Source organism: Doryrhamphus excisus, chromosome 11 (genome assembly GCF_030265055.1).
Source record: "Doryrhamphus excisus isolate RoL2022-K1 chromosome 11, RoL_Dexc_1.0, whole genome shotgun sequence".
Taxonomy (NCBI): domain Eukaryota; kingdom Metazoa; phylum Chordata; class Actinopteri; order Syngnathiformes; family Syngnathidae; genus Doryrhamphus; species Doryrhamphus excisus.
In genome coordinates, this window is record NC_080476.1 from 14,576,861 (window position 1) to 14,595,530 (window position 18,670).

Consider the following 18,670-nt stretch of genomic DNA (forward strand, 5'->3'; position numbering starts at 1 on the left):
ACTTTAATAAAAGAGTTCATGTTTCACATTATCAATGATCAAGGTTACAAAGGCGAAAAGACACACACAACTTAAATTAAACATTGGAAGGTTTTGTCATTTATTCAGGCACATCAAGCAAGTCATACAGAACACATTTGCTTGAAAGGTTTAAGCACGGACTCTTGACATATTCTACTGCCCGCCCCTCAAACGCAGCACTAGATGGAGAGTGGACTCCTTTTGGATGTTGTAGTCAGACAAGGTGCGGCCATCTTCCAGTTGCTTACCAGCAAAGATCAGCCTCTGCTGATCAGGGGGAATTCCTTCTTTGTCCTGGATTTTGGTTTTCACATTCTCAACCGTATCACTAGACTCAACCTCAAGAGTGATGGTCTTTCCACTCAGGGTCTTCACAAAGATCTGCATCCCGCCCCTCAAACGAAGGACAAGATGGAGGGTCGCTTCTTTCTGGATGTTGTAGTCAGACAAGGTGCGGCCATCTTCCAGTTGCTTACCGGCAAAGATCAGCCTCTGTTGGTCTGGAGGAATTCCTTCCTTGTCTTGGATTTTGGTTTTCACATTCTCAACGGTGTCATTGGCTTCAACTTCAAGGGTGATGGTTTTGCCAGTTAGGGTCTTCACAAAGATCTGCATCCCGCCCCTCAGACGCAGGACAAGATGGAGGGTGGCTTCCTTTTGGATGTTGTAGTCAGCCAGAGTGCGACCATCTTCAAGTTGCTTACCAGCAAAGATCAGCCTCTGTTGGTCCGGAGGAATTCCTTCCTTGTCTTGGATTTTGGTTTTCACATTCTCAACTGTGTCATTGGCTTCAACTTCAAGGGTGATGGTCTTGCCAGTTAGGGTCTTCACAAAGATCTGCATGCCACCCCTCAGACGTAGGACTAGATGAAGGGTAGCTTCCTTCTGGATGTTGTAGTCAGACAAGGTACGGCCATCTTCCAGTTGCTTACCAGCAAAGATCAGTCTCTGCTGATCTGGAGGAATTCCTTCCTTGTCTTGGATTTTGGTCTTCACATTCTCAACAGTGTCACTGGCCTCAACTTCAAGGGTGATGGTCTTGCCAGTGAGGGTTTTCACAAAGATTTGCATCCCGCCCCTGAGACGCAGGACTAGATGGAGAGTAGCTTCCTTCTGGATGTTGTAGTCAGAGAGGGTACGGCCATCTTCTAGTTGCTTACCAGCAAAGATCAGCCTCTGCTGATCTGGAGGAATTCCTTCCTTGTCTTGGATTTTGGTCTTCACATTCTCAACTGTGTCACTGGCCTCAACCTCAAGAGTGATAGTCTTTCCAGTGAGAGTCTTTACAAAGATCTGCATGCCACCCCTCAGACGCAGGACTAGATGAAGGGTCGCTTCCTTCTGGATGTTGTAGTCAGCCAGGGTACGTCCATCTTCCAGTTGCTTACCAGCAAAGATCAGCCTTTGTTGATCAGGAGGAATTCCTTCCTTGTCCTGGATTTTGGTCTTCACATTCTCAACTGTGTCACTGGCCTCAACCTCAAGAGTGATGGTCTTGCCGGTTAGTGTCTTCACAAAGATCTGCATCCCACCTCTGAGACGCAGGACAAGATGGAGAGTGGACTCCTTCTGGATGTTGTAGTCAGACAAGGTGCGGCCATCTTCAAGTTGCTTACCAGCAAAGATCAGCCTCTGCTGGTCTGGGGGAATTCCTTCCTTGTCTTGGATTTTGGTCTTCACATTCTCAACTGTGTCACTGGCTTCAACTTCAAGGGTGATAGTCTTGCCAGTGAGGGTCTTCACAAAGATTTGCATGCCACCTCTGAGACGCAGTACAAGATGGAGGGTGGACTCCTTCTGGATGTTGTAGTCAGATAATGTGCGGCCATCTTCCAGTTGCTTTCCAGCAAATATCAGCCTTTGTTGATCAGGGGGGATGCCTTCCTTGTCCTGGATTTTGGTCTTCACGTTCTCAACAGTGTCACTGGCTTCGACCTCAAGTGTGATTGTCTTTCCAGTGAGCGTCTTCACAAAGATCTGCATTCCACCTCTGAGTCGCAGGACATGATGGAGAGTGGACTCCTTCTGGATATTATAGTCTGAAAGGGTGCAATCATCCTCCAGTTGCTTGCCAGCAAAGATCAGTCTCTGCTGATCAGTTGGAATGCCCTCCTTGTCTTGGATTTTGGCCTTGACATTCTCAATGGTGTCAGTGAAGTCAACTTTGAGTGTGAGGGTCTTTCCGGTAAGGGTCTTCACAAAGATCTGCATGTTTGCACCTGAGAACAACAGCGTCTGTTACTATCACCCCTTGGTGGCCATTTTTATTGCACATGTTTTTGTTGATATTTGTGTGAAAAGTTTAAAAATATAACAATTTTTAATTTCTGGATATTAGTTAAATCATATATGAATTGTAATGTAGTGTAGTAGTGGTAAAAGTATGTCAAAGTATTGTAAAACGCTTGGTATCACCCAAATGTATTGTAGCAACTGAACTGCTGTATTGTTTATGGTGTTAAAACCTGAAGTGTAATTCATTGGTTGGCCTAGAGAGGGCAGTAACGTTTACCTGCAGGTTATAGTCAGCCCATGAGCCCAAGAGAGAAGAAAAGTTGGCTGTATTAAACAGTTGAACCTGTGCGGCGCGAATTTCTGTAAGTTGAATAGCGTTGATTTGTGTCCCATCGTTATGACACTATTTCTATTGGTCTATATGTGTGTATATATATATAAACAACATTACATAAGATATAACGTTATGGCGAGCTTTAAGGGGTAAAAAGGTACAGACGTACGTTGAACCATCAACATAAGTACTTACAACTGGTATGAATAGCACCGGGATCAGCTGCCAAGGCGGAAATGTCCGATGTTCAGCACTTTGCGGTGGCCGTTTGGCATTACCAGTATTACCATGATACTGAGCTTTATGCCTTCGTCATCATAATCGTCATAGAAGCCAAACAAAAACGTCACGTTTGATTCAAAGAAATGACGCAAAATGATGGCGACGCGTCAGCTTTGATTCAGTTGTTATACACGAAAAGTGTATAAATGTACAATGCATTTTTTATATGTAAATATGGAGGAGGACAATACTGGATACTTATATATAAAATATTGTAGCGACCCTGACGTGTTCATGTTGACATGTTGTGCCCTTGAGTGTCTGACTGTTCCGGGGTGACTGTGAATGCACCAGGTGTGGGGGGCGTTGATTTGCTGGCTGTGGTTTTGTAGGCGTGGTTACGGCCGACTGTCGCCATTATTGTTGTGCAATAATAGCTTGTTATCGACCACAGTCGTTTAATTTCCATAGCTTCGCCAACGACGCTACAATATCATGCTGATAAAAATAAATAAAATCACATTTACCTGAGATATGGCTAGCATAATAGAACATTTTACATTAAGAAATTAAGTATTTTATTTCATATAACTTTAAAATGACATGTAGAAAAAGGCGGAAAATGCAACCGAGACATATATGGCTATCATAATAGAACATGTTACATTATTTTATTTCATATAACTTTTAAATGACATGTAGAAAATGGCGGAAAATGAAACCGAGACAAAAATGGCTACCATAATAGAACATTTTACATTAAGAAATTAAGTATTTTATTTCATATAACTTTTAAATGACATGTAGAAAATGGCGGAAAATGCAACCGAGACATATATGGCTCCCATAATAGAACATTTTACATTATTTTATTTCATATAACTTTTAAATGACATGTAGAAAATGGAGGAAAATGCAACCGAGACACATATGGCTACCATAATAGAACATTTTACAGTATTTTATTTCATATAACTTTTAAATGACATGTAGAAAATGGCGGAAAATGCAACAGAGACATATTCGGCTACCATAATAGAACATTTTACATTATTTTATTTCATATAACTTTTAAATGACATGTGGAAAATGCAACAGAGACATATATGGCTACCATAATAGAACATTTTACATTAAAAAATTAAGTATTTTAATTCATATATGTTTTAAATGACATGTAGAAAATGGAGGAAAATGCAACCGAGACATATATGGCTACCATAATAGAACATTTTACATTATTTTATTTCATATAACTTTTAAATGACATGTAGAAAATGGCGGAAAATGCAACCGGGACATATATGGCTACCATAATAGAACATTTTACATTATTTTATTTCATATAACTTTTAAATGACATGTAGAAAATGGAGGAAAATGCAACCGAGACATATATGGCTACCATAATAGAACATTTTACATTAAGAAAAAATGGAGGAAAATATCAAGAAAAAGCACATACACAAAACGTGTACTCGCATCTTCCGCAAAACCTTGACAACACCGCATACAGTACAGATATTTGTGGGGTGTGTGATTTAGCATCCACACTTTACTACTACCACCAACGCAGTTTTAGCATATCTTATGTGAATTCTTGCTACAAAGTCCTTCAACGTGAGCACGCAGGTCATTGTGATGAGAAAAACTGGAGTTTCAAGTCCCATTGGAAGTCCAAGTAGTCATAAACGTGAGTCCTCTGTGTCGTCTTCCTGCCGAGAACAGAAATTGTGTAAATATGTACACTAAGAAACAAACAAAGACTGCAGCCTATTGTAGTGCCAGTGATGCGATGACATCATCATCTAATTTGCATGTCATTCTAATGAAGACTGTAGGAGAGTGGAACGACACCAGAAACAAAAAATGAGTTGAAACCATGAAGAAGTACAAAACAAAATGGAGCCACCTACTTCAAAATGAGTGACGTACTGGTTTATTCTTCAAGTAAATGTAGTATAATGTAATATAAACGTAGTATGACATGTTCTTACCCCACAGTTGGTGACAGAAGGCGTGTCAGCCATTTTGTAGCCGACTTCATCCATGACCCGTAAGGAAAGCTCCTGGCCACCTTCCTTCACCAGTATCATCACATCTTCCAAGTATTGGTCCTCCACATTTTTCCAGTTAACTTCCACTACTACATCACCCACATTTAGTCCTGCTTTCTCCCCCGGGCCCCCGGGGGCCACCTGATGAACAGAATAAATGACATTGTCATTGTGTTTTAAATAGAGAACAATTTGGACGTGTCAGATTTCGACCCGACTTGACTGATGAAGGTGCCAGGACGCTGTGGGACGCAACCGAGGTTGAAGCCGAATCCCAAGGGACCTTTTTGGAAGGAGCAGACTCTGCCGGGCTTGGACGGGTCACGTGTGGCATTTTGTAGGTAAGGCTCTACACCGTAGACCGCTTCACTGCCGCCCAGCTCGATAACCTCATCCTCACAGAAGAGGTCAGGCGATAGGCCTAACTGCAACGAGAACAGAACACAAGGGAAGCGTCGATGGTACACGATAGAACAGGGGTGTCCAAACTGCGGCCTGGAGAGGGTTTCTCATTGGCCCAATGTATCATTTAAAAGGAAAACTAAACAGCAGTAATTTAACAAGAATAATGTATTAAAGTATTAAACTGAAAAGCTGTAATCTAATGACAAAATGTCATTTTTGTAGCATGAAATTGAAGTGATACAAGAAAAGGCAAAGTTGTAATAGACAACAAATACAGCGCATCTTTAAAATTGTGTTATTCGATTAAATGTGAATAAAGTCATAATCATGAAAATAATTATAAAGAAGAAAGTTGAAATAGTAAGACATTTTAAAACCAGAAGAAATTGGAAAAAAATACATATTATATTATATTATATTATATTATATTATATTATATTATATTATATTATATTATATTATATTATATTATATTATATTATATTATATTATATTATATTATATTATATTATATTATATTATATTATAAAAATATGAGAATAAAGTGAAAATAGTGAGGTTTTTTTTATTCTAACAGGAAAAAAGTCGCAATTGTAGGTAAAAAAAACCATGAAAATGTTTGTGAAATTAAAAAAAAAAATTACATAGTTCATGGCGCTAGCCATGACAAACTAGCTTGCAGCTTAGCGTCATTTCCGTAATGATGGTAGTAGCACTCAGCCAAAGCGGATTAAACACACTTTTTGAGGTAGTTATCGAGTAGATTCAGTATACAGTATGCGGTCATGACAAAATGTTGTGTTGCTGCTGGATGTTCACAAGATCTGAGTGAGACTGTTTTCTTTTCCAAACGACTAAGGTTTAAGAGAACAATGGACAAAGTACTACACTTCTGATGGGGACGTCATAAAATCCCAACTATCCCTTTAATTACGATAAACGCCTGTTATTATGTATATTTTATTGGATAATATGAGTCTAAAGGTCACTATTTTATGTCTAGAGGACTGAAATGGACTTTAAATGACCTATTTATGCTCTAGCTACGACAATATTTGATTTATAAACTTCAGTGTCACCAACCTGCGTATAAAACTCTTGACCCTGAGGCGTAATAGTCGTGAGAGAAATATGTTGGCCGCTCTCTCTCACCGCCTTCACAATTTCATCATGTAGCAGCGACTCCACCGGCTCCTCGTTGACCTCCAGCAGCACCTCGCCGTCACGCATCCCCGCTCTCTCGGCTGGACTGCCGGCGTCCACCTTACGCAGCATGTGAGCTGTAGTCGGCGAATAAACGGTCAAGAAGGACAAGAAGGCACCATTTTGTTCAGGTTAGGTTTGTTTGAAGCCCGTACCGGTGCGTCCCGATGCTGCCTTCTCAAAGCGGAGTAGGAAACCGTAGCCCTCGGGTGCAGAGTCCATGTGCAGTTTTCTGGAGCTGTAGGGTAGGTTATGTGGAACGGCCATACAAGGGAGAATGGGCATATTTAACTTGGCGTATTTCTTCTCACTCTCGCTGTCGATCACGAGGATGGTGATGTGATTGCCGCATTTTTTCATCTGCAACAAAATAAGAGATTTTCATTTCATTTTGCCTACTAAGAAATAAATTGTGATTTCAGAAGACGAGGATAACCTCTGGGCTCATTATGAAAAATCGACATTTAAAGGGGACCTATTATGCTTTGTCCACTTTTCTGACCGATAAATGTCGTTAGAATGTTGTATTCTCGTGTTAAACCGTCTCAAAGTTTCCAATAACGAGCTTTGCTCATTTGGAATTGAGCCCTAAAAGAAGGTTTAAGATGGCTCAGAACGCTCGGTTTTACTGAGTTTTTTTAAAACACTGAACATTGTGACATCATTGCGATCCGGACTTGCTTATATGGGCGTGCCCAGACACGGTGTAGGCCTGCCCTCACCCCCCAGCGCTGCTTGGCTCTGTTTACGGTGTTGCTAAGGTCTCTCAGGAAATGTTTACTCAAGTCTAAACAAGCATCGGGCAGAAGTGGTTGGAGTCGCTTGATTCCAGGGTTTCGGCAGCTGTCCGTAAGTCCTCGGGAGCCCTCGGGAGTGTGACTAATCACAACAGAGTGGGTGGAATAAATTAAAGCAGCCTGTTTCCAATCCAATGAGATACAGCTGGAATAGGCGCCGATTCTGGAAGATCTGGAACGCTTTCTGTGCGGGTTATCGTGTCCAGCTGCTATACGAGCGTCCGCAAAATGATCATAATCGGTCCCCTTTAACGTTATGTCTCTTTAGACCCTAAGAATGGAGGTAAACAGCATTCAGTGGCTGAAAAAACGATTATTATTACCATCCTGCTGAGTGCAGCGTGCGATAGATCGGAAACCGCGGCTCCATTCATCCACACCAGGCGATCCGCCTTTCGGACTCCGGACTTTTCAGCCGCCCCTCCGGCAACCAGGTTCACAGAGAAGCAACCTTTTTCAGCTGCAGATAACAAACAGACACATAGTTATAATTATGAAAATAATTATTAAGTTGAAACAGTAAGAACATTTTCTTACCGTTTCAACTTAATAATTATTAAATTATTTTAAAAAAAAGAAGAAATTGAACAAAAATGCTTTATTATGAGAATAAAGTGAAAATGGTGAGTTTTTTTTTTAGTTCTATCAGGAAAAAAGTTGCAATTGTAGGTAAAAAAACATGAACATGAAAAAATATATTATATTGCATTTCATTATATTATATTATATTATTTATATATTAAAAATATGAGAATAAAGTGAAAATAGTGAGATTTTTTAAAATTCTAACAGGAAAAAAGTTGCAATTGTAGGTAAAAAAACATGAAAATGTTTGTGAAAATGTTTTTAAAAATTACATAGTTTATGGCGCTAGCCGTGACAAAACTAGCTTGCAGCTTAGCGTCATTTCCGTAATGACGGTAGTAGCACTCAGCCAAAGTGGATTAAACACACTTTTTGAGGTAGTTATCGACTAGATTCAGTATACAGTATGTCTCAATAGCGGTCATGACAAAATGTTGTGTTGCTGCTGGATGTTCATAAGATCTGAGGGAGACTGTTTTCTTTTCCAAACGACTAAGGTTTAAGAGAACAATGGACGAAGTACTACACTTCTGATGGGGACGTCATAAAATCCCAACTATCCCTTTAATTACGATAAACGCCTGTTATTATGTATATTTTATTGAATAATATGAGTCTAAAGGTCACTATTTTATGTCTAGAGGACTGAAATTGAGTTTAAATGACCTATTTACAGGTTTTTTAAACATTTTGATTTTTGGTAGAAGAAGTTTGGACGTTGGTGGTCAAATCGGCATGAATACCTGCAGGAATTGATTATTACCTCCCACAGGTGTGAAGCTGATGCCCAGACCGGAGACAGGATCCCTGATGATGTGACACAGTCTGGGTGGCTCCAAGTCTTCGCTCTTATGCGCTCGGGTAAGGTCACGCAGGTTCTGATCCCGGGCCAGCACCCTCTCGTACTCGTCTCCGTCCAGCACCAACAAACACAAGTGGTGTCCGCTCTGCCTTATTCTCTTGGCCACCTGATTCGTAAAAAAATGAATCCCGGTGCTTTGAATAATGCGATTGGTCGGGAGTTGATGGTTGCAAAATTGGCGAGAAGAGAGAAGCGGCGATTGTGAAGTCTGTCTTTAGCTCCCCAGAAAAAACCCCCAAAATATATTTACCTCCTGGTGAGGAGCATCCGCGACATAGACGTTGTTGACCTCAAGAAGCCTGTCTCCATCTTCAAGTCCACAACGTTCTGCCACCCCCCCGGAGACCACTTTCCTGATGATGTGACCTTGTTGGATCCATTCCAGACGCAGATGGAAGCCGTAAGATTGGCCTTCCTCCTTTTTCAGCACGCAGAGACGTGGCCTGGGGGTCGACTCTGGGGGAGGAAAAGTCCTTGAACGGCCTTATTCCAACACGGGACCGTTAGAAGCTGATGGACGTGTTACCTTCCGTGATGACCATCAGTGGGTTGTCTATTCCCTCTTTAGGATTAAATGTAAACTTCCTTCACAGAAAAAAGTCAAGTCAGATCATGTGTAAGTTCAATGTAGAATAAAAAAAAAAAAAGGGAATTACATGTCAAAGTGAGCAAAAACATACAGAATTCCTGACTATACAAATAGAAAAAAATCTAATTTAACAAAAATAATTAAATAATAATTATTAATTATTTTCTTATTTTAATTATTTTTATAATATAATGTTTTTTATGTTATAAATATAATTTTTATAATATAAATATAAAAATTTCATAATCTAAAAATTATATATAATATAATAATATTTTATAATTATAAAAAATAATTATATATAAAACAAAACAGCAAAAAAAAACAAAAAAATGAAAAGTTGTATTAAAAATGTTAAAAAACAGACACAATATATAAGTTATATTATTATTATCATTATTATTATTATTAGACACAACAAGTATTACCTGAATAAAGTCAAAATATTATAATTACAAGAAGAAAAATGTAAAGAGGAAAAGTACAAAAAAATGGAAAAAAGCCCAAATATTAACATTAATATTTTATTAATTAATTAATATTAATATTTTAAAATTCAGAATCAAATGAGGAAAAAAGTCACAATTTTACAGGAATGAACTGGTAATATAAACAAGGAAGAATTATGTCATTTTAGTAGCATATAGAGGTGAAATAATTAAAGCAAAAAGATGTGTGTGTGGTTGTAAAGGATATAATATTATTTTTAATAAACAAAAAATACATCATTTTTGAAAAATTAGATTGGGGAAAAAATTATAATATTATGCGAATAAAGTCAAAATATTGTGGGAATAAAGTCCCTATTATAAGAACATTTACAGTTGAGATAGTAGCTGCAATTTTACAAGAATTTTCCCTTTTTAGCGTATTTATATGTGCTGCTTTCACTTTTTGCTATGTGACCTTCGCTGGGAAAGGTTTGGACACCCCTGATGTAAACAGTTCAGACCTTTCATTTCCACCAATCCTTCAAAAACAAAGATCAATTCAAGTGATTGTCTTTGCAGCAAAGCATTGAAATCACGATATGGAGGTCGAGTATACATACGTATCAACTTACAGCTCTCTGGATGTCAGTCCAGGTCCACTCGGCTGAGGCATGGGTTTTCCAGAGAAGCCGTTTTTGAGCCTGCCAGGGAGTACAAATGCGAGCACACTTCAGCTGAAGTACTATCATAAAGGAGGGTTTAACTTCAGATGAATAATCTTTTGTCCTTGTACTCTCGGAAAGGGTTGGGATCTCCTAGAACAGTGTTAATCATTTGTGGTTAACTGATAAAGAAAGTAGTTTTCCTAGAAACTACAGACAGCACTGCCGGATAAAATACAATACCGGTACACGCCTTTATTGCATTATTTATTTTTTACTGGAAGTGAACCTCAAGTAAATGCAAACGGATGCACTTGAGCATATCAACTCTAAACCTACATGAATTGAGATCTATCAGTCTGGAAAAGGTCATAAAGCCACTTATAAAGCTTTGGGACTCCAGCCAACCACAGCGAGAGCAATCATTCACAAATGACGAAAACATGGAACATTGATGAACCTTCCCAGGAGTGGTCGCCGAACCAAAATGACCCCAAGAACGTAACATGGCCTCATCTCAAGGGGTCACAAAAGACCCCACAACAACATGCAAAGAATCATTTTACTGGAAATGAACCTCACGTCAATGCAAACGGATGCACTTGAGCATATCAACTCTAAACCTACATGAATTGAGATCGATCAGTCTGGAAAAGGTCATAAAGCCACTTCTAAAGCTTTGGGACTCCAGCCAACTACAGCAAGAGACATTATTCACAAATGGCGAAAACATGGAACATTGGTGAACCTTCCCAGGAGTGGTCGCCGGACCAAAATGACCCCAAGAACGTAACGTCGCCTCATCTCAAGAGGTCACAAAAGACCCCACAACAACATGCAAAGAATCATTTTACTGGAAATGAACCTCACGTCAATGCAAACGGATGCACTTGAGCATATCAACTCTAAACCTACATGAATTGAGATATATCAGTCTGGAAAAGGTCATAAAGCCACTTCTAAAGCTTTGGGACTCCAGCCAAGCACAGCGAGAGCAATCATTCACAAATGGCGAAAACATCTTCAGAGCTTCAAGGAACTACGGCCTGATATTCCTGTATGCATTGTCATCTTACCCTGGCTCGCTAATCTCTCACTGCTTATCTATTTGACTAACCGTGTCAGCAACAGCTCGTCCATTTCTGCCGTGTGCACGACTTCTTATCACGCGTTCTATCATAGTCTTTTTAAGGCGAATATGCCCATAAATAGGAGTTTACACAGGGAAGCCATGAAAACAAAAAATAACATAATAATAATAATATAATAGAGACCATAATAAAATATGCAGTGACTGTACCTGACATCATGCTGTGCCCCAGTGTCACCACACGGAGAAAAAAGTAGGAGGCATCCAAAATAGAGACGCTCCTCCCCCCAGGGCGCCAAGGGGCAAGGCAATGTTTAAACTGTTCCTGCTGAACCTTCAATTCCAACAAAGTCGCTCACTTTCCGACTTCATGCGCTGTATTGCTTTATCTGTGCGTCGTCACCAGGTTCAAGGTTGCACAGGCACTCGGGAGCCATCTTGGTCTCGGTCGATGCTATAGTGCAAGGTGCAGGTGACAATAAAAATCAAAACACAAATACTGTATGCTCAGGCAGCATTTATTAACTGGGCTGTTTCATGTTGATTTTTTGTACATATTTATATTTTTATATTATGGGATAGGCTCCAGCACCCCCCGCGACCCTCGTGAGGAAAAAGCGGTAGAAAATGAATGAATGAATATATTTTTTTATAATATATTGTATATATTTTAAAAAGTCATTTAAAAAAGCAAAATCAAGCGGCATTTTTTATTTATTTTTTTATTTTTATTATTATTTTTTTATTTTTATTTTTATTTTTATTTTTATTTTTATTTTTATTTTTATTTTTATTTTTATTTTTATTTTTATTTTTATTTTTATTTTTATTTTTATTTTTATTTTTATTTTTATTTTTATTTTTATTTTTATTTTTATTTTTATTTTTATTTTTATTTTTATTTTTATTTTTATTTTTATTTTTATTTTTATTTAAGCTTGAGCCCACTAGATGGCGTTATGCTTCAAATAAAACTTGCACCAGCTCACCCTTTGCAAGGAGCAAAGGCCCAGCTGAGTCAATTAGTAACTTCATCTCTAAGTGGTTCAAAGGTTCTCCTCATAACTCCCTGAAATCAATGAAGTCAGAAATGAAAATATGGATGGTTTGGCCAAGCACAATAAGCTATCATTTGACATTTAGCATCACTTTACCGCTACTTTTTTTTTTAATTTAAACTTTGAGCCCTGTAGCTCAGGGGTCTCAAACACGCGGCCCACAGGCCAAATGTGGCCTGCAGGACACTAGTTTGAGGCCCCCGCCGTATGCTCTATGGCAGGGGTGCTCACACTTTTTCAGCATGCGAGCTACTTTTAAAATGACAGAGTCAAAATGATCTACCCACTACAAAAATGCAAAACATCTATTTATTTTCAAATGTATTGAGGATTATTTGTACGTACAATGTATGTTGATGTACCTTACATAACAAAATGAGCCAATATTGCAAAACACACATAATTAACTATTAACATTTTTTGTAATTACCTGAGTTTACTTTGATGACTTGCACTGAATTGAACCAGCCAGGGATGCATAGTCCGGACAGTAGCTGCTGATAGCCAGCCTCAAGCACACTTCCAAATGTTTATCAGTCATGGATAATATCCGTATCATAATATCCGTATAATATTCCATATCCGTATGGAAGTGATATGTTTTTTGCCTTTTTACTTGGTCCAGCTCCTTCACTCATTTTAGTGACCATAAACTTTAGCGAGGGCTTAAAATCTCGCAATTCGCCGACTAGCTTAGCACTTTGCATCGTTGTTTACGCATGAGCGGTGACCTAAAGGTCAAAATTCAGTTGTCATCTGACTGGTTGTCCTATATGTCAATCAAGTAACAGGGATGGATGATAGGCTGACATCGTAAGTTCTGCTGCACTTAGAGACGTTGTTTGATTTGATTGGTCACCCGAAGGGCAACATTCAGTTGTCATCTGAATGGCTGCCCTGTATATCAATCAAGTGACGGCATTGATGCTGGGATGATATTTTTTTAATGTCACGCCGCGATCGAACAGCGATCGACCAGTACCACCTCCGTGATCGACCGGTAGCTCGCGATCGACTTAATGAGCACCCCTGCTCTATGGTATCATGTACCCAGAAAAAATATTACGTTTGATTCATGTTCATGTTAAAGGTTAAATAACTGTTAATAGTTATCCTCCCTATCCGTGTGGAAGTGGTAAGTTTTTGGCTTTTTAAGTTTAAAGGAAATAACTTGAAGGCTACCGTTTAGGTCGCTAGCTCTCTAGTTTGCGAGTTAGCATGTGTCTCAAGACCCTGCAGTTTCATACAATGAGTACGTGCAAAACCATATTTTTTCATGTATGTTATCAATAAATATTAGCGTTTAATGACTTCATTTTGTTTAATTGGGGGCACAGTGTTGATAGTTATCGTCCAAATCTTGCTTGTATTGACATGACGATATGGTATGATATGAGAGTTAGACCCCAAATGGATTATTTCGTTTGGGGTCTTTTGGTGCCGTACGGCCGCCGGAGCAGGTGCTGCCCTGCACGGAGCTGGTGTGAGCCTACAACGGGGACTTCAATGTGGTGGCGGCAACTACTAATCTGGTGACGTCTCCTGTCCTTCAGAACTATTACTAATAATGAAGAAGGGTAGCTAAGAAATATACAAGACAAGCACCAATACAAGTTGAACAGTAACTTCTTCCCATAATGCATTATTCCAAGGGGAGCAGTTCATTGGCCAATGGCTGCCACGGGAGAAGGCGGGGATGGTGGAATTAGTAAGAGGGTAGAGAAGTCAATGAAGTGTCTATTAGACTTCAGCTATTTGGATGCAAGTGGTGGCCCTTTTCAGTCGCTGAGGTGGAACCACCCACAGGAAGACAGAGCTCCCTTCTGTACCCAAACCTTGGCCACAGCATTGGCGTGTAATGGTGGTTTTTTTTATACTAACAGCATCCGAAGGCCACTTTTGTTATTGTGACACACAGAAAAAAATAAATGAACAAGCTGTCATGCTTGCTGGAGTTGGAGGTCATTCATTAAAATGTCATTTTATGCTGAATGTCAACCATGAATGTCTTTTATGAAATGTGACATTATTTTCTTCAAGAGCCTGTTTTGGAAAGTAAATGATTTTATAGGATTTACCGTATTACACACGGTCGTACAAGTGTTTTGTATCTAGATGATACTATATGCTGGATCAGCAAAAGATATAAACAAAAAAAAACAACTCTTGCTTACCCAGCATTTTGTGTTACATTGAGCAATAAAGGTAACATCCTCTACTCATAGAAATTGTGGATGTTAAAAAGGGAAATGAGGACTCACTCAAGCCAGCACATACTATGCTGAACTCACCAAAATTGATTTTACTCAAGCAGAGTTGCATACTGTAGAACCGTGGTCTCAAACACATGGCCCGTGGGCCAAATATGGCCCGCAGGATACTAGTTTGAGGCCGCCGCCTTGATATGAAAGTTTAATGTTACTGCGGCCCGCGCAAGTTTGATATGGATGCTGTATGGTACCCAGAAAAAATTATTACGTTTGATTAATGTTCATGTTAAAGGTTAAAGAATTGTTAATAGTTATCCTCCCTATCCGTGTGGAAGTGGTAAGTTTTTGGCTATTTAAATTTAAAGGAAATAACTTGAAGGCTACCGTTTAGGTGGCTAACTCTCTAGTTTGCGAGTTAGCATGTGTCTCGAGATCCTGCAGTTGCGCAATATGTTGTAAATAAAAAGAGTATAAATGTGACTATAGTCGTGTTTTGTCATGTCTACAGGGCTCTAATAATGCTTTGTTCATTTTAATCTGAAAAAAATAATTTGTCTACCCACCAACTATATGTGGTTTCTCAAGTTTTTATTATTTGCCGTTTTATTATTATTATTTTATTTATTTATTTATTACTGATTGATTGATTTTCTTTATTCTTGATTTGTTTATTTATTTTTCATCTTATTTTGTGTAGAAAAATAAAAAGTAAGATATTTGAGAACAGTGGAATGTTTTATCAGAGCTTTTCTTGTAGAAAATCGGAACCAAAGCAAAGTTTATTAATTTTTCTGTTTTTAATAAATGCGTTTTTTTTTTTTTTTGAAAACCTGATGCGGCCCAGTCTCACCCAGACCCGAGCTCCAGTGGCCCCCAAGTAAATTGAGTTTGAGACCCCTGCTGTAGAAGCTTATGGAACACAAAATAAACATAAATAAAAAATAATATAAGTATGCAACTTTACCGGAATCACAATTTCTGGATTGATACTTTTTGATTGAGATGATTTTAATTCCCGGCTTGTAAGGTGTGATCTAATTGGCCAAGAGAAACAAGTGTGCAATTCCTATGACGTTCATCATACTGACGAATGATGTGGCAAAAATCAAGGCGCGAGTAAGAAATAGTTCCGAGAATATCATCAATTTCCCCAGAGCCGTGCTTTAAAATTCTGTATTTCTAAATGTGTTTCTAAATTTCGGTAAAAAATATTATTCAGGTAGTGATCTGAACACAATCGCGAATGCCGGAATACACTTTTTTTAAGTGTCAGTCTGTATTCATCCGCCTCATTGGGCACTTCCATTTCCGGGATGTTTTCCGTGCTAGCTAACCTCCACCGCCATTGCAGATCCAGGGTGTCGGTGTAGCCCGTCATTCGCCAGGGGAAGCTCGCTAGTATAGCGCCAAGTGACGATTGTAAAAATACCATCACACCGACAGCACTCTCACTTGCATCGTTAGAACTTAATATTAGAGTCTCCCTGGCTGCCCGGCTGGGATCTGAGAGAAGCCGTAGTTTGTTAGCTTTCGAAGAAACCGGAGGAGAGTGAGAGGAACCGCCATGGCTCAGATCCTGCCAATTCGATTTCAAGAGCACCTGCAGGTGAGTGGGTGGATTAATAGTTATGTTTTTTGTGTGGGATGTTTTATGAATTCGCACTCGGTATGATTTTGCTTGTGGCACAAGAGACTTCCCGGCCCGAGTCAAACATTGCTAACAAGTAAAGTTAGCCTCACGAGCTATGCTAACTAGCCGGACTGGGTGGATGACGTTTATCTTAGTTAGCATCTAGCCTTCTTGCTAACACTTCAGAGAGCCGCCCTATTTCCTTTTAATGCGGTGCTAGATTACAATTTGGCGAAAATTATCGACCGGAAGTACGTTACCAACCATTATTTGTTTGATTTTAGCTGAGCATTTAGGTTCCTACCTATGGGGCAGTACTTAAAGGACGTTCTCGGATCATCGTAGCAAGTTGGCGTTCTTAGGACCATCCAGTTGTTGTAACTGTATGATCGTTGACTGTCACAATACAGTAATATGTTCTCTTTTATTTTTTTCTCTTATAATGGATAAGTCTGTATGTGCAGTCGGAACGCCCCGAAACAGTTGCATTAATAGGACGATCTATTGCCTCATTTAGATGAATGAAACGCCAACCTTCGGATTCCTCGTTGAAATGAGGCAAAACATGAATGAGATGGCAATGTTAGTCATCTTAAAAATATTCAACGGAGTTGGACTTGTAACTGTCATTAGGACGACACGGTCACATTTAATTATCAACTCTTATTTTGCAATGAACAGGACTTAATATTGGCATGCCAGTCAAAGCAACACATGCATTTTACATCTGAGTTTAGCATTTATTTAGTCTGCTAACTATACTGTAGCTTTCATTTAATTTGCCTTTTTTAGGCAACCATATACATTGGGCTGATGTGTCATAATTGGGAGAGATGGGCCAGTGGGGGGCACGAATGGTCATCAGTGTTTCCTACAGGACTGCAATACATTTGTGTTGCTGGGTTAGTGGGGTGGGAGGTTCACGGAGCATCATCTATTTTGCATAATTGTCTGTGATGCATGTGCATGTCATTTTTTAAAAGGCTAAAAGAAGTTGCACATTTGTATTAAGACATCGTTGTTATTGGCAGGCATGGGCCGGTCACCTATTTTCAAGATATATGAAAAAGTCGCAGGTTCAAAACCACAAAAATTGTGGTATAAGAGAAAGTGGAGGTCCAGCGCGGCCAATATGGGGAAATACCAATGATGTGTTGAAACCACAGTTGTGTGCTGTGTTGAAAGTCAGGAATAGATGGTATTAGGGCTGGGCGATATGGACCAAAACTCATACCTCGAAATATTTACGTTCAATATCGATATACGAAACATATACCCATATTTTTTTCCAAGACAAATGCCAAATATGCATGCAAAGTTTTATTAAAATGTAAACAATCTTACAGAACAATATAATAAAATGTTATGTTATCTTTAAATAAATATCAAAATAGTTAATCTAATGTTCAATCTTGGGTGCACTCATGCTGCACTCACGGGAGTCTCTCTGAAGCCGGCTTAGCGCCTTGACCGCTTCCATCTCACGCTCCCCATGACGACAGACGGTAAACATGGTTGATGCTGTCTTTATGCAGCAACCTTTTTACTGTCTTTTTTGCTGTTCACTTCCGTTATGCAGCCTCTCCTCCTCCATATCTCCTCCATAGCGCCGCGTAGCGAAAGGGTGCTCAAAGCTAACAGCTACGTAACAAGATGAACATCCATAGCTACACACTTGCTTAAGGGGTCAGTATGGCAAAAACAATAACAAAGTAATAAATAAAACACTATTAAACACTAAAAATATTTTTTACAAAGGCCACTCAGTCTTTTTTTGTTTTTGTTTACTTGTAGATGTAAATCTGATCATGTTATCCGATGTTATTGAAGTCTGAACAGTCAGGATGCATATATCCAACATATACATCGAAAGGCGTGGTTTATTGTGCAAGACTTGAATAAAGGTAATTGTCAGTGTCTCACCACTCTTGCCTCCGACATCCACTCACATGCTCGTTGGAACAGACGCCACAGCAAGTTGTCTACAAACTTATTGTTGATTAATGGATACTGTTAGGTTCATCGGCGACTCTAAATTGTCCATAGCTGTGAATGTGAGTATGAATGATTGTCTATACATGCCCTGAGATTGGGATAGGCTCCAGCCTGTGGAAAGGCCCCACATGTCTGGATCTCCGCTCCCTCGATGAATACTCTTTTTGCATTTTGTTCATCCAGTCACGGGCATTGCAGTAACACACCGGTGTACAAGTGATGGCACAAGCAGACGGGCCTAAGCACGAATGCTCAGTGTGAGTGTGCAGGTCAGCGGGGGCCAA

General features: G+C 39.3%; 3 protein-coding genes and 1 long non-coding RNA gene across 7 annotated transcripts in view; 2 read left to right on the plus strand and 2 right to left on the minus strand.

Moving 5' to 3' along the window:
• Positions 1 to 3,090, minus strand: LOC131138904 (uncharacterized). The gene is made up of 2 exons (XM_058088258.1): positions 2,786 to 3,090; positions 1 to 2,240 (listed from the first exon to the last, which is right to left on the minus strand). The coding sequence occupies exon 2, from the start codon at positions 2,230 to 2,232 to the stop codon at positions 175 to 177; it is 2,058 nt and encodes a 685-aa protein (XP_057944241.1). The 5' UTR covers positions 2,233 to 2,240; positions 2,786 to 3,090; the 3' UTR covers positions 1 to 174.
• On the plus strand, positions 2,540 to 12,190 carry LOC131138913 (uncharacterized). 2 transcript variants are annotated; one of them, XR_009132163.1, is made up of 6 exons: positions 2,540 to 2,618; positions 4,817 to 4,920; positions 5,054 to 5,210; positions 6,451 to 6,608; positions 8,632 to 8,720; positions 9,107 to 12,190. It is a non-coding gene; the product is annotated as an uncharacterized LOC131138913 (long non-coding RNA). The 2 variants fall into 2 exon arrangements; XR_009132164.1 differs by lacking the exon at positions 6,451 to 6,608.
• Positions 3,666 to 16,734, minus strand: nherf4b (NHERF family PDZ scaffold protein 4b). Of its 3 annotated transcripts, XM_058088267.1 has the most exons (12): positions 16,696 to 16,734; positions 11,704 to 11,947; positions 10,374 to 10,442; positions 9,248 to 9,306; positions 8,972 to 9,177; positions 8,623 to 8,827; positions 7,598 to 7,734; positions 6,633 to 6,837; positions 6,358 to 6,554; positions 5,088 to 5,294; positions 4,810 to 5,010; positions 3,666 to 4,527 (listed from the first exon to the last, which is right to left on the minus strand). In XM_058088267.1, exons 3-12 carry the CDS (start codon positions 10,412 to 10,414, stop codon positions 4,498 to 4,500), a joined length of 1,488 nt encoding a protein of 495 aa, XP_057944250.1. In that variant the 5' UTR covers positions 10,415 to 10,442; positions 11,704 to 11,947; positions 16,696 to 16,734; the 3' UTR covers positions 3,666 to 4,497. The 3 variants fall into 3 exon arrangements, with proteins under 3 accessions (XP_057944250.1, XP_057944252.1, XP_057944251.1); XM_058088269.1 differs by lacking the exon at positions 16,696 to 16,734 and having other exon boundaries at positions 10,362 to 10,442; positions 11,704 to 11,719; XM_058088268.1 differs by lacking the exons at positions 11,704 to 11,947; positions 16,696 to 16,734 and having other exon boundaries at positions 10,362 to 10,461.
• cltca (clathrin, heavy chain a (Hc)) overlaps positions 16,070 to 18,670 on the plus strand; it is a 26,949-nt gene continuing 24,348 nt past the window's right edge. Inside the window, exon 1 of the mRNA XM_058088257.1 lies at positions 16,070 to 16,367. Coding sequence (XP_057944240.1) covers positions 16,326 to 16,367 — 42 coding nt within the window. The 5' untranslated portion in view covers positions 16,070 to 16,325. The remainder of the gene's footprint in view (positions 16,368 to 18,670) is intronic.